Source organism: Triticum aestivum, chromosome 6B, assembly GCF_018294505.1.
Source record: "Triticum aestivum cultivar Chinese Spring chromosome 6B, IWGSC CS RefSeq v2.1, whole genome shotgun sequence".
Classification (NCBI taxonomy): Eukaryota; Viridiplantae; Streptophyta; class Magnoliopsida; order Poales; family Poaceae; genus Triticum; species Triticum aestivum.
The window spans coordinates 169,652,047-169,666,992 of record NC_057810.1 but is presented as its reverse complement, the minus strand read 5'-3'; the positions used below and the strand labels follow the sequence as shown (position 1 = coordinate 169,666,992).

The following is a 14,946-nucleotide window of genomic DNA, read 5'->3' as shown; positions in this document are numbered from 1 at the left end:
TTGCAAGTATACCCTCGAGTCATAATTGGGCCCGACATTTTTTTCCGGTTGCAATTTCACTGTCAATTCGCAACTGGGGTCCGACATTTTTTCCCTCCTAATTGCAAGTCCCCCTTCAACTTGCAACTGAGGTCCGACCTTTTTTTGTCCCTGTTGAAAGTCCAACCTCAATTCGGGGCCAACCTTTTTTGTCCTGGTTCCAGGTCCACTCTCGACTCACAAATAGGGTGAGACTTTTCTTTTGTCCAAGTTGCAAGTCCACCCTCGAATCGCAACTCGGGCCCGACCTATTTTTTCCGAGTTGCAAGTCCACCCTCGACTTGCAACTGGGGCCAAACTTTTTTTTGTCCGAGTTGTAAGTTCACCGTCAACTCGCAACTAGGGTCCAACCTTTTTGTTTGAGTTGCACGTCAACCCTCGACACGCAGCTGCAGCCCGAGTTTCTTACTCCCAATTTCAAGTCCACTCTCGATTCGCAACTGGGCCCCGACCTTTTTTGTGTCTAAATCGCAAGTTCACTGCCAACTCGCAACTGGGGCTCACCTTTTCTTGTCCCAGTTGCAAGTCCACCCTTGACTCGCAACTAGGGCCCAACCTTTGTTGTCTCAGTTGCAAGTCTAAACAGAACACATGACTAGGGGTTGACCATTTTTAGTCCCAATTGTGAGTCCACCCTCGACTTGCCATTGGGGGTCCGACATTTTTTTGTACCAGTTGCAAGTCCACCCTCGACAGCGAACAAACTGCAGATGAGCCGACCCAAGTAGCTAGGATATGTTTTCTGTTTTGTTTTGTTCATGTTTTTATGTTTTTTTTATTTTATCATGTTTTATTTATTGGTTTTTCTCTCCTTTTAATTTTTCTATTTTCCAAAGTTGATCTCATTTTTTTCATTTTTTGTCTTTTTTCATAAATTCACAAGATTTATTAAATGTTCCAAAATTCGTAAATTTGTTCATTATTCTAAAATTGTTTGTGTTTATTAAATTTTAAAAAAAAATCAAAATGAGTTCATCTCTCACATGTTTATTGGAAAGAAAACTAATATGCTAGCGAGATTATCTCCGTCGTAAGAAGAGAAGGATGCGAGCTATCGTGTAGTGTAGCATTGTAGTACGACTAGCAACAACAACAGAAAGAAAACGCTTGTTGCTGTGTAATATAGTAATACAACTAGCAGCAACAACACGAAGGGACGCGAGCTGTCGTTTGTACTAGTACGACGGCCAGCAGCATTAGCAAGGGAACAGCGGCAGCGGTAAGCCTTAGCCCATGCGAGCATGCTTTGTGTGGCCCTCTGTTTTAGTCATGCTGGGTGATTCTCTAAAAACAAAAATTACGCTAGGCTGGACAACAACAAAAAGGGAAACCAACAAACAAAAAAATCAACTAAGATAATGTCATGTTAGATGTGAGATAATATCTCACATCTAGATGTGACACAGACATAATCCTAACCCCAAATATGGTGTTGTGCTATTTTTTTGGCTGCTGGGCCAATGTGATTAGGGAATACGGATTGCCCTTGGTTACCTGCCTGATTACCTTGACCGCGTGGCAGGCGGAGGATGCGTGCGTAGTAGCTACCGCCGTGGGCAGCACGCCAATTTCGACATCCAGCTATTCCTCACGATTGCCTTCTATAAATACCTCGATGAATATAGATACAACTTTTTCACCCTAAATCCAAGAAAACCGACACCAATCTAATATACGATCAATCACAACAGCTACAGTAACAATGTCTTCCTCCCCTGATCTCTCCCGGACGCTCCCCCGCGTGCTCGTCGTATCCCACCGAGCCGTCCACAAGAACAAGTTCGGCCGTGAGTTGTTGATCTAATTGATGGATTATTATTTATTTTTGCGAGAAAGCTTGTACGGATCAGGCGGCTACTCATATTTGCACGGCTCATGGATGGATGCAGGGGAGCATCACCTGGACGACGCTGTGCCGGTCATGGTGCCGCAGGTGTCCGGCGCGCAGTCTTGGGAGCCCATCCACGGCGTGCTCCTGTGCGAGTGTGAAGAAGACATGGACAACTCCATGTACCGTGGCGACGACGATCTGTCACCTTTGCAGCTGATCGAGTTCATGAGGCACCTCCAGCCGTTCGACACCAGCGCGGACTACGACCTAGACTCCATCGAACTCCTGGTGCGCCGCTGCGTCGAGCGCAACATCCCGGTCCTCGGCATCTGCCGTGGCTCCCATGTGCTCAACGTTGCCTGCGGCGGCTCGCTCTACCAGAACGTTGAGCAGGAGCTCAAACGGGTCATCGACTACCGCGACAATCATGGGCACTGGCACCCGGTGCGCATCCTTCCCGGGACACCGCTGCACTACTGGTTCGAGCACGGTGAAGATAATGAAGTGATTACGGTGAGCAGCTACCACCACCAGGGAGTGCGGCAGCTGGCGAAGCGGTTCGTGCCGATGGCATTGACGCCGGACGGGCTGGTGGAAGGGTTCTATGACCCCGACGCCTACTGCCCCGGAGAGGGCAAGTTCATCATGGGGCTCCAGTTCCAACCGGAACGCATGCGCAAGGCCGGCAAGTTAGACCACACCGGCTGCCCAGAGGTCTACTAGGAGTTTGTCCGCGCAGTGTTCGCCTTCAAGGAGAAGCAGTTGGACGTGCCCTTATTGCGCCTGACGCTCGGGGAGAAGCTGGCACACGTATCCCGTCTTAGAAGGTGGACTCTGGCTGTCATCGGCCAGATTTTGCTCCCTGTAGGTGTGACCTCTTGTCTCGTGTACGCGTACACATCGATCTCTCCTTCCTACTTCAGCAGCGTCCCATGGCGGCTGCGGCTGCTGCTCTCATCCAGCGTCTACTGGTCGCTGCTCTTCTTGATCAGGTCCTATGCGGAGTTGTTCCTGCCGCGCATGCCAGTGACCGTCTTCGAGAAGCTCTTCGACATAGGATTGTGGGGCATTGGCCTTGGCGTTATCTCTGTGATGGTGACCATCGTCCTGGGCATCTCGGTCAAGGACAGCCGTGTATTGGCGGGTTGCACCTTCGTCGTTGCAGTGTTCGTAGTCGGGCTGGCAGCGTTCTGGGTGTGGCTTGCTCGCACGTATGGCGGACACGACGCGCCAGAGTCTTCTACACCGCCTTCCGCAACAGCAGCTGGACAGCAGCCTCCTCGTGCACCACGTGTGCCAATCTAAGATATACTGGCAAGCAGAAGTATGAGTACATTGTTGGCTAAATTGTAGCTTAATTTATTGGTTGCTCGCGTTTACTTTTTGTTATTCAGTTTTATTAAAAGTGTGAGAATATTACTTTCATGTACAAAGAAAGATGAATGAAGGAGTACAATGAAGTGAACATTGGACTAAAGTCTATACGAGAAATGAAAAACTAGTGGTGCCGATTTCTACCGGGTACCGCAGAGACATTGGATGCATCCTCGATTCATGCGTACAAACCATGTGTGTACCGTAGTTACCTCCCTGCCTCGCGGTATTCTTTGACGAACTGCTGGATTGCGCCGCCCTACTGCGCCACCCCTGTTCCGCCACCACGCCGTCGTGAGAAACTGGAGCGGCCCTTTGGTCTTTGATCCGAGGACAGGAATAATAAAACGGGAAAGCTAATTTCCTGCCGGCAGAAATTTAGCGACGTGCACGAACGATCCGTGCCTCGTCCGATTCCCATCACGTGGTCGCGATTTATCCAGGTATTCGAAGACTGTCTTTTGGCTGCCTTATTTTAATCTCGGAAAAGTGCACACATGTAACCGGCTTCTCTGCCATGATTAAGGATGCACACCCAGCGATTCTTCACACATGCAGTGCACACATGCAACCGGCTTCTCTGTCATGATTAAGGCCGCACACCCCGTGGTCCTTCCCACATGCAATGCACGCATGCAACCGGCTTCTCTGCCATGATTAAGGCGCCTACCTTTCATCAGATGGCTTGGGCACAGTGCGAGTGCTACAGTGCACCCTGCCATGCCTTCTGCATTTTTCATTGTAGAGTTTTCATAATAGAATATACTGTACCATCCTGCGCATGAGTCAGTTCCTGTCTCCAATGCATGCAGCACCTTCCCTTGCATATCAATCTGCAATTTTCAATGCAACGCACACAGTAGCACCTCTTATAACCAACTCAACTTTTGTTGGTTGTTGTCAGTTTGGACAAGACACATTAATTTGAGTGGCTAAGTTTACTATACTTATGATAATCGACAAGCTAAAATCCGAACCACCTCATTTTTGCAACAGATCTGAACAATCTCATCATCGTCGGGTCGAAAAAAATAAAGGTGCAAGAAGGAGGATCAAAGACACAACCTCTTGGAATGAGGTGCATGGAGCTAGCCAACTCACTCACCATTAGTTGTTCTCAATAGTGTTCAGATCTTTCTTATATCACCATCTTGCTAACTTTGACACGAGGTTGGGGAGTTAATGAAACGTAGCCCGATAACCTATGTGTCAATAACATGGTAATAAACGCACCATAGACCTGATAACTTATGTACAAACACCGCGATAACTATTATCAGAATTTCTTTTTGTTAAAAAACCTGATATCTTCTGTGTAGATAACTTGGTAATATATGCACAACCAAGCTGGTAACTGATGTACAAACATCACGGCAACTTTTTTGACCCGGGGAAAAAGTTGTTCAAAAATATACCACCGGTATTTTCTATGTAAATAGCATGTAATACATGCAAAACAAAGTTGATAACCCACGTACAAATACCATGATTATTTTGACCTGGTTTTTTTGTTGAAACATCCCCCAATAATGTAGTGTGAATAACATGGTCATTAACACATCGTGGACCTGATAACTTACATACAAACACCCTGATGATTCACACATCACAGACCTGATAATTTATGTACCCTGGTCCTGATAACTTTAGCGGGGGGAGGGGTGGTGATCAAGTATCTCTCCGGTAACTTTCTTGTGAATAGTATGGCAACTCACACATCGGAGACCCGATAACTTAGGCACCCCGGTCCTGGTACTTTTTTGCGAGGGAGGAGTGATGAAATATACCCCCGATAACTTTTTATGTGAATAGCACTGTAACTCACACATCGTAGACCTGATAACTAATGTACCCCAGTCTTGATAACTTTGGTGACCGGGTGGGGGAGGGTGGTTGATGAAATATACCCTTGGTAACTTTTTGTGTGAGTAACATTATAACTCACACATCGCAGACCTGATAACTTATGTATCCCATTCTTGGTAACTTTGGCGATGGTGATGAGGGGTGGGGGAGGGTTGTTGATGAAATATACCTCCGGTAACTTTTTTGTCAATAGAATGGTAACTCACGCATCATAGACCTGACAACTTAGGTATAACAATGTGGTAACTTTAGACCAGAATAAAAAGTTACTGAAACATACCCCAGTTACTTCTGTACAAATAACACGATAATGTATGCATCCAGAGCTGATAACTTAGTAATAAATACCACGATAAATTTGATCACGTGGAAAGAAGTCGTTGAAAACACAACTCCGGTCACTTCTACATAAATAACATGTTAATATACATATAACAAAACTAATAACTTTGCGGTAACTTTTGGCAAAAAAGTGATCAAAACATGTCAATAAGAGATCTAGTTTTGAAGTTCTCATCACGATGGATTTTTTATGTGAAAATGATTTTTCAAGCAAAATGACAGTTTCAAAATAGCGAGAATCTATAATGATATCAGGTTTCCTATGCTCTACTGCATTTGCATGTGGAGAGAATGTTGGAGGAGTCATTTTTATGCCCCGCTAATTTCCTTGTAAACAGGATGGTAACTGGCGTACTACTCAGATGATAACTTATTTAGCCTAGGTCTGATAATTTTTGGCCCCCCAAAAAAGTCATCGAAACATACCAACATGGGATTTAGTTTCGAAGGTCTCGTCGCGATGAATCTTTTATGTGAAAACGGTTTTTCAATTGGACAAACGGTTTGAGCTACAAAACATTTTGAAGTTTCATTTCTAATTAAATCTTTGCTGCCGTCATCTTTTCTTCCTCCATGCAGACAAATGAAGATGTGCATGCGAGTTTGCAGCGCAACACTGCATGTGAGATTGCACGGAGATGTGGAATAGAGCAAAGAAGTATACACACGATCATCCGCACCCTGATCAGTCCTTTCTTACATGTACGCGCCCTGATCAGTCCTCTCTACATGCACTCCCTGGTCTCCCACACCGTCGTCGAGCAAGTGGCCATATCACATGGGCTTTTACGATCTTAATGATAGACTAGATCGGCAACGCGCCTCGGCGCGAGGGTGCCGGTCCAACCGATATGGCCAAGCAGTGGAAAGTCAAACTGCATTATGCATTAGTAGAGAGGCAAGTTTAACACATGTACAGGACAACTTAATCAGGATGGAATAAAAAAAGTCCAATGGTCAAACCCCTGATATAACTCTTTTTCGATTAACATCTGATATTACTCTATATCTCAGGATAGAAATATATCTGATATTACTCAAAGAGTGGGTGTTGGTAGATACTCACAACAGTAATCACCCTGTAAAATATCTAAAAAATGGCCCTATCTACATGCCATCAGCGCATTTGTTATAAAATGTGACATGAAATACCTAAGCAAGGTTTGGTATGATAGAAACCAAAAGCAGGCCATAGCAGTATTAGTCTCAGATAACTTGTTTACACTATTTTTCATACTGCATAATAATAAACTACATGGTTGACTGTTAGATATATAACTTTGTCCACACGCCTTCATCCGATTTGCTTGATATATAACTTTGTCCACACTCCTTCATTTGATTTGCTTGCATGTTGCAACGCATGGATATGCTAAAGGACATGTCATGTTAGGCAAACTATTCAAATAGTGCGTCTCATGGACAACGAGGAACTAATTTGGTCTGTATGAAAGAGAATCACTTTGGATAATATTAAGTGATCTGGATACAATGTAGCCTCTTTAACATAAAATAATATAAAAGATGAAATTAAATTTATTTTATCTTAGTATTCCACAAGGCACCCAGAAAACATTATAAGCCTACTATACATAGTTAGCCTCCAAGATTTTCTTTAGGCACAAAACTTGATTACACTATGATCTCATCTTATTATGTGCCTAATTATTTAACACTGACAAACATGATTGGTCTAGTAAAGGTGCACAATTTCAGCCAAGATTAATGTTCCAAGGTAATTGTCTCGGCACCAAAGCAGTTTTTTGGCACAAAGCTCTGATACAAAAAGGGACAGGGATAATCACAAGTGTACATCCTTCTATCTAAGGTCACATACAACAACAATTTGAACATGTACTATTAGGAAATTGAAACCTCTCTTCAGTGTATATTTACTTAGAAAGATTCTCTCTAAAATAAACCAACATCATTTATCAAGTATTTATTTAGAAAGATTTTCTCTAAAATAAGCCAACATCATTCATCAAGGCCACCCAGTTCGGCGGTAAAACCAGAGGAGAGAAAGAGGAAAAAAGGACACATATATTTATTATATTTATAATCTGTACATATATACTAAGAAGAAACAAGAGCTCCGAGTTGAGGTTCTTCTTCTCTGCACCCGCCCGCACGCACAGCAAATAAAATCATTATTTTCACTAAGATCTCACAAGGGAACATGAAAAACTATCAGGTACCAGCAAATAAATAAAAGAGATCTCCCTGACCAAGCCCACACTCTCACTCTCTCCCATAACTTATAAGAAGCCAACCCAATAGTAGTCATGCAGTTGAAATTTTAGAACAACAAGCAAACACCATGATGATGCACACAATCAGGGAGGGAACCAAGCCTACCAAATCGAAACACATCGGGGATTGAGAGGGAGAGAGAGAAGGAGAAGAACAGGGGCAGGGGAGGAGACCTTGATATGGTGCAGCTGGACCAGGCGCGAAAGATGTGGACGACGCCATCAGGATCAGCCCCATACATGGCTTGCACAAGGCTGATCATGAATTGCCTGCTTGGAATCCAACAGTGGAACTACAAAATTCTTCCTATAGAATTAGAAACACAATGGTCATTTAAAAGCATGAGAAATGTTGCTGTAAGACATGCTTATTTTAGTCGGCATTTATTTTCATACCTTGAGCACTCACCCAAGTATGGGGCATGGACATGATGGTGATGAGTCGTGTAGAAGTTTCCGATCACTGCCAAAATACTACCTAACTTGTAATAACCAGAAGCAGACCTATCATGATGCAGGCATAAATATCTCTCAGTAGTGAAGTCTTGTTGCTATTTTATACGATAACAACACATAACCTATCAGATTTCCTTATCGGTAAATGTCTGTTTTTATAGTTAATTTTGAACTCAGCTCGGTCAAAACAGATATTGCATTTGTTACTCCTTTTGTAACAGCTTAATTGGTGGCAGAAATTACAAGTAATCCTGGCAGAGCCTCTACACCATCTTTGTCACCCAAGAAAATGCATATATCCAAAAGTACATAAAAGTAACCATATGTAGAATACATGTTTACCTTCTCCAAAGTCTGACCTTAACTTTTACTGATTGTCACTTTCCTATAGTGTGAAGGGCCATTTGGAAACAGACGAATTGAGCATTATCCATGGTAATTGGCACACATACACACGTTGTTCTTCGTTATTTCTTGTCGCAATCTCTGCATTGTAAACCGGTTCACCTACAATTAGAAATACATCCCCTGGAAAGTCAATATCAAGCATTAAGATTCTAAAATGCAAACACAAACAGTATCAGTAGATGCATATTGTCATAAATACCATCCTGACCCAAAAGTTATAAAGCACAAATTGCCAGCTCTATTTGTCATAATCCATAGCATAGATCAATATGAAGAAAAATTGGAAGAAAAGATGCAGCAACCTGAATAGCTCAATGAGCATTTGACAACTGAAGAATATAAGATATGCCAGGGATCTCCATCTTGTCAACTCCATGGAGAAAAGCATGCGTCATCAGCATGCACAAAAGAAGAAGAAGCCTCTGAAAAATGAAACGACCATGGGGATGGGGGTGTTGCCTTGCTCACCCGCGCTAGGAGCCGTCCAGGCGGAGGTACACGACCTCGTCGTTGGCCAAGCTCGGCTGTACCACACCGGAGCAGACGAACGCAGCCATGGCGAGCGCTCTTCCATCGAGCTTGACCATGTGAGGGGCGCCGTCGTCGCTTTGGTGGTCGTCCTCGTAGACAAAAACTAAATTGAAATCAGATGTATATGCAATAAGTAAAACTAAACTGAATGTAATAGTCGGCTAATTCAGGTCCAATAACATAGATGTGTTAACTGGCAAACACTACTCATCAGGTCCAATACTCGGCTTATTTCTGTCCCTTTTCAATATCAAGAATGATTATTAAGTAACCAGGTACTTCTGCTGATTATTATGCACATAATCTTGCCACTACTCAAAGGCTGCTACCAAATTGATATCATCGATAGTAAAACAATTAAAAGCATCTTCCTAGAAGCGACATGAGGCAGATGCTGAAGATTCGCACTCACCTAAGATGAACCATAGCATGCATACATATGCTCCATTCAAATCCTTCAAAGGCTCAAATTCTGCACAGACCAAGATGAAAAGGTCCAAATCAGCTCACCCACATCACCAATATAGCATCAGACAATATAGTTCCAGCAATCATTCATGTGATTCATCTTTTCCAAACCACTAATCACACAAAAGTTCATGAAAGTATGGGTACACCACCATCCCGACATCCATCACTAACATGTCCTCATCTATCAAAAATAAATGGAGGTGAAACAATAATCAACTAAATATACAGAAGTTTACTAATATGGTGACCATTTAAGAAACACGACACTCACTTTTTACTTTTTAGTCAAATTATACTTGGAAGAAGCTGAGATCAACTCTTCCTAAAAGGGAAATATCACATTCTTAAAACAATAAATATAAATTAAAAGATAACACAACAATCATCGTCTTCTTCCTGCACACAACAATCATGTTAATAGAGCACCAACAGGATCTCCTATATCATTCGAAGATTAAAAGGAATGAGCATAAAGTACATATGAAACCAGTTGTATTCTTCGTCTTCTTCCTGGACCATGTTTTATATCAGCAAATTGCTTGATTGCTCAAGAAAGTACTTATATTAGCAGTGGTCAATCATCGTTGTCCCAAATCAGAATTCTATTAAAAAACATAGAAGACAAAATGCCTTCCTGAACCATGTTTTATCAATAGACAAACTTCTGGTGGCAACCAAATGGCAGCAAATTTTCATAATTCAAATAGTTGCTATGCCTAAATGAACAAAGTTCAACACTATTACAAGCTTGTCGAGAAGAGTGCAAGGCAAATTGATGCAAAACTATATGTAAAAAGAAGGTGGCAACAAAACAAATTAACCCCAAATGCTTACTTAGCAAGGAAATAAGTTACAAAGCTAACAAAACATGCATCCTTCAAAGTTCACTTACATTTAGTCTGGTGCATGATCCACAAAATGCAGTGGTGACAGATAGAATTGGGGAAAGCTTCAGAACAAACCAAAGAAAACAAAAGAAAATGTCCGCTCAATGGCTCAGATTTATGGAAGATGGCTATAAACACTGGAGCATAAATAAGCAACACCTTTAGATATACAAGTAAAAAAGGGTCTAGGGTTCATTGCATAGTGGTCTCAGATTCGCCTTTTCTCGATCATATAACCTACCCCCATCATCTCTTATCACCAGATCAATCTGTTTATACAATGGAGCTGCCCTGGTTATCACTCAACAAGAATGACCATCCAAGGACAGATCAATAGGCATCACAGGATCAAAAAGGATTATAAAGACAACAGGGAGGATCCAACTTGATACCCATGGGTGCCTTGATTGCTCAAAGGCACACTCATTCTAGCCATAGTTAATCATCATCGCCCTAGCACGAACACCACCGCCATAGACAAAGCAAAGTGGCGAGAATGCCCCCGACAGGGCAGGCTATTTACGCGCGGTGGCACGAAACGGGAGTAACTATTCATTCCAGCAGTAACTTTTTTTGATACGACGGACGAGGTCGCTCTAGGGGTCGATCCGACGGCCCAGATCCGATCAAGGCACCAGATCCGACGGCCAGGAACCCCAAACAGCTCAGGAGCCGGGAGGTGAACTGGCATTCTTCTTACTCGAAGCCGAAGCAGAGGAGCAGGAGGAAGATGGAGCTCACCGAGGGAGGTTGTAGCCGAGGCAGTACTCAGTGCATGCCGGGGTTGCGCGTGAACGCCGTCCAACTGAAAGGATCGAGATGGACCTAGAAGGGGGTGAATAGGTACAATTACAAATTTTAATTATTACTTGGCAATTTTAGGCAATAATGTGGAATATGAAGATGAGCCTAACAATTGCACGTGAGCATAAAGTACTAAGCAAACAACACAAACACGTAAGTAGGCAAGCACAATATAATGTACGTAAGTGTAAAGAGACAAGTAACCACAAGTAGAGAGTTAGGGTTAGGAATAACCGCAACTCCGGGAGACGAGGATGTATGCCGATGTTCACTTCCTTGGAGGGAAGCTAGTCACCGTTAGAGAGGTGGATGTTACCATGAAGGCACACCAACGCCACGAAGGCTCACCCTATTCTCCCTTTGAGATAACATCACGGAGGCGTTTCTCAACCACTAGTGGTAGACCTTGGGGTGGTCTCCAAACCCTCACAAACTTTTCTGAGGGTAATCACAAAGTTCGATTCCTCTCCGAATGACTCCTACCGCCTAGGAGTCTTCAACCTCCACGAGTAACAAGAACGATGGGGAAAAGCTCAAAACTTGCTCAAGTCACGAATTCCTTTGGTGCAAAGAAGGGGAAGGAGTGGATCTATCACTTGATTGGAGAACTTCTCTCAAATGCTCCTAGAACACTTGGGAATCTAGGATTTGGTGTGGATGAATGAGAGAGAGAGTGAGGAGTGTTCTTGATAGGCTCAAGGTGAATGGTCGACCTTATCCCGTGGAAGGGAAAGGTATATATATAGGTGGTGGGTAAAAGTGACCGTTTTGGGTACAGGATAGGTCGGACGTCCGGAGAACGTCGGACGTCCGGAGGCACAAATAGGTCCGGACGTCCGACAGTCATCGGACGACCGGCCGCTGTGAAAATGTGAGCCACAACCCAGTGTACAGGATACGGACGTCCGAGCAGGGCCGGACATCCGGAGCACAGACGACCGGAGGGTCCGGACGTTCGTAAAAATGCTTCTGTTGTGAAAGTGTCGGACGTCCGGAGAGTTTCGAACATCCGTAGAAATGCTTCTGTTGTGGAACGCCGGACGTCCAGAAGTGGCCGGACGTCCGGGCAATCAAGAAGGACCGGACATCCGTAGAACACCGGACGTCCAAAGGCAAGGTATAGAAATAGTAGCTTTTGAGCAAGTTTTTCACTAGATCCATCGATCCCCTCTTAATAGTGCGGGATCCCTATACTCAAGAACAAACCATAAATGAAGTCAACATATTGTATCTCCATTCTTGAGTTATATGCTTTTTGTCCCTAGTCATGATCCATGCACACGGTCTTTGAAACATAATCCTGAGATATACTTGATAAACATGATTAGTCCCGAGCATATGTGTTGTCATCAACATCAAAATATGATTAAGGGCATGATTGCACTTTCAATCTCCCCCTTTTTGGTAGTTGATGACAACTCATATGCATACTCATAATAGTAATCGGAAGTATTTGTTGTGGAGCTCAATAACCATAATAAGAATGAGTAGCGAGCGAGCTCCCCCTCAAAGTGATACCATAGATACTACTAAAACAAAATGATGAGGGCTCCCCCTCAAAATGATGCCTCTAGTATAACCAAATCTCATACACACGATAATCAAGAGTTTAAACTTCATATAGATTCATCACATGTAGATTCACCAAATCTCAGATTCAACAAACTCATAACATAGGTTCAGTACAAGCTAAAACACAACCATAACAATAAGTTTGATTACATAATGAGCTAGAATAACATGCATATGGAGCCTACTCCCCCTTTGGCATCAAGTATCCAAAAAAATAGAGAACTGGGGGGAAAACATAATAGCATTAGAGATCATCCTCATCATCATCATCATGAACACCACTGCCACCAGCCTCGTCGAAGAAATCAACCCACTCAGGACCAGAGGGAAAACCAAAGTCAGAAGGGGGGTCTGCAGGAAGACGCTCATTGTCACTCACATCATACACTCCTGAGTCTCTCAGACGAGCCTTTAGAGCGTTCTTGGAAGTGACCATGCGAGTGACCACATCGTGGTGTTGGGAGCAATGGTAGGTGAACATCTTCATCATGGCTGAGTGAGCCTTCCCAAGAAAACGAGCAATGCGCCCAAAGGGGGCAGCACTGGAAGGAGGATGGGTAGCATGAGAAGGAACACTAGCGGCGGTGCGACTAGCAGTAGCGGGAGGAGGAGGAACATGATCAGCCGCCATGTGAGCGGGAATGACCCATCGCCCATGTACATGAGTGCGGGCAATAGGAAAGGGAGCTACACTTTCAATAAAAGCCTGAATAAAAGGTGCATGAGGAAAAGCCCTCTTGTGCTAGAAGCTAGCAAGGCGGATCTCATGCCATAGAAAGTGTGGAACATTGATCTTCCCTTTAGGAGATGTGAAGAGGCGATGCATGAGATCAATGCAGTAGTTGCTGCAGGAGCCCTTGTCACCCATCTTGGGATAGATGGTGCGGACGATACACTGATAAATGATGTTGAATGGAAAGCGCCAAATGGAGACTTGGTTTAGACCCTTTTGTTTTTCAATGGCAGACAAAGTTGATATAGGTCTAAGGAGATTCGCACAGACCGCAATGCCCTTGGGCTTATGGTTGGGGTCATCCTTGTGGATTTTGAACCCAGTGTCGGGAAATCCAAGGGCAGTGACAAACTAAGCATAAGATGCTGTGAGTGCAGTGTCGGAAGTCATCCATGTGACTTATCAGGAGCAAAGTAACATGTGGCATAAAACTGATGGATGGCAACGTGGTTAAAATCATGTTGAAAGGCGAATGGAGCAGCTAGATTGGACGACTCAATGAGCTCAATGGCTCCCAGATATTTCTCCGGATGAGTGCGAATGTGCTCAAGATAAATGCAAACATGAAGTGACAAGCCCTTAGGGATGACAATCGTGGTGAAGATGTCGACTTGGACATTTGTGCGAAAGCGACTATCCTGAGAATCCCTAACAACAGTAAATTGATCTACATCATGACGCAATTTAAGATATGAAGTTTTTGGCACATCGCTGAAACGCTTAACATGACGGCCGAGTGGCAGTGGAGGCTCAATTGAGATGTGGCGAGCATCGCCGTGGAGTTGCACCGGAGGAGGAGGAGGGTGAAGGTTGGACGACGAGTGCCCGCTTGGGTGCAGCGACGCAAACACCAACCATCGGGGACGGATCCACCTCCTCAAGCTCATCCTCAAAGTCCGACCCCTCGGAGGAGGAATCACTGGACGAGCTGGGAGGACGAGCGGCACATTTCCGAGGGCGATCTTCCTCCTGGGAGTCATCGGAGCCACCACGAAGAGACGGACGAGCCGGCCCTCCGGTGACTTGCTTGCGAGCTGAGTGCTTGGACCGAGGCATCATGACCTAGGGGAGAAGGAAGGCACATATCAACACCCCTCCATAGATCAGGGTGAATGCATGAGGGGGGAAGGTTGTGCCCTACCTTGAAAGGAAGAACACGGAGGAGACGAGCGGCATGCTGGAGCAGGTGGCCGACGAGCTGGACGGGCTGGAGCAGCGCCAAGCGGGCCACAGATCCGCGGCAGAGAGAAGCCCCGGCGAGGGGCACGGCGGCATGCGGCCGCGGTGACTGGCCACACGGCAAGAGCGGCGGCGGCGGTGGGGAAATAGCGGATAGAGGATGTGGTCAGTTGAGAAACCCTACCGCGCAGTATATATAGT

At 44.5% G+C, this 14,946-nt stretch overlaps 1 protein-coding gene across 1 annotated transcript; it reads left to right on the top strand.

The window, feature by feature from the left end:
• The first annotated feature begins 1,702 nt into the window (after positions 1–1,702).
• On the top strand, positions 1,703–3,486 carry LOC123133876 (putative glutamine amidotransferase GAT1_2.1). Its single transcript, XM_044553268.1, has one exon. It carries the CDS (start codon positions 1,847–1,849, stop codon positions 2,591–2,593), a length of 747 nt encoding a protein of 248 aa, XP_044409203.1. The 5' UTR covers positions 1,703–1,846; the 3' UTR covers positions 2,594–3,486.
• The last annotated feature ends 11,460 nt before the right edge of the window (positions 3,487–14,946 follow it).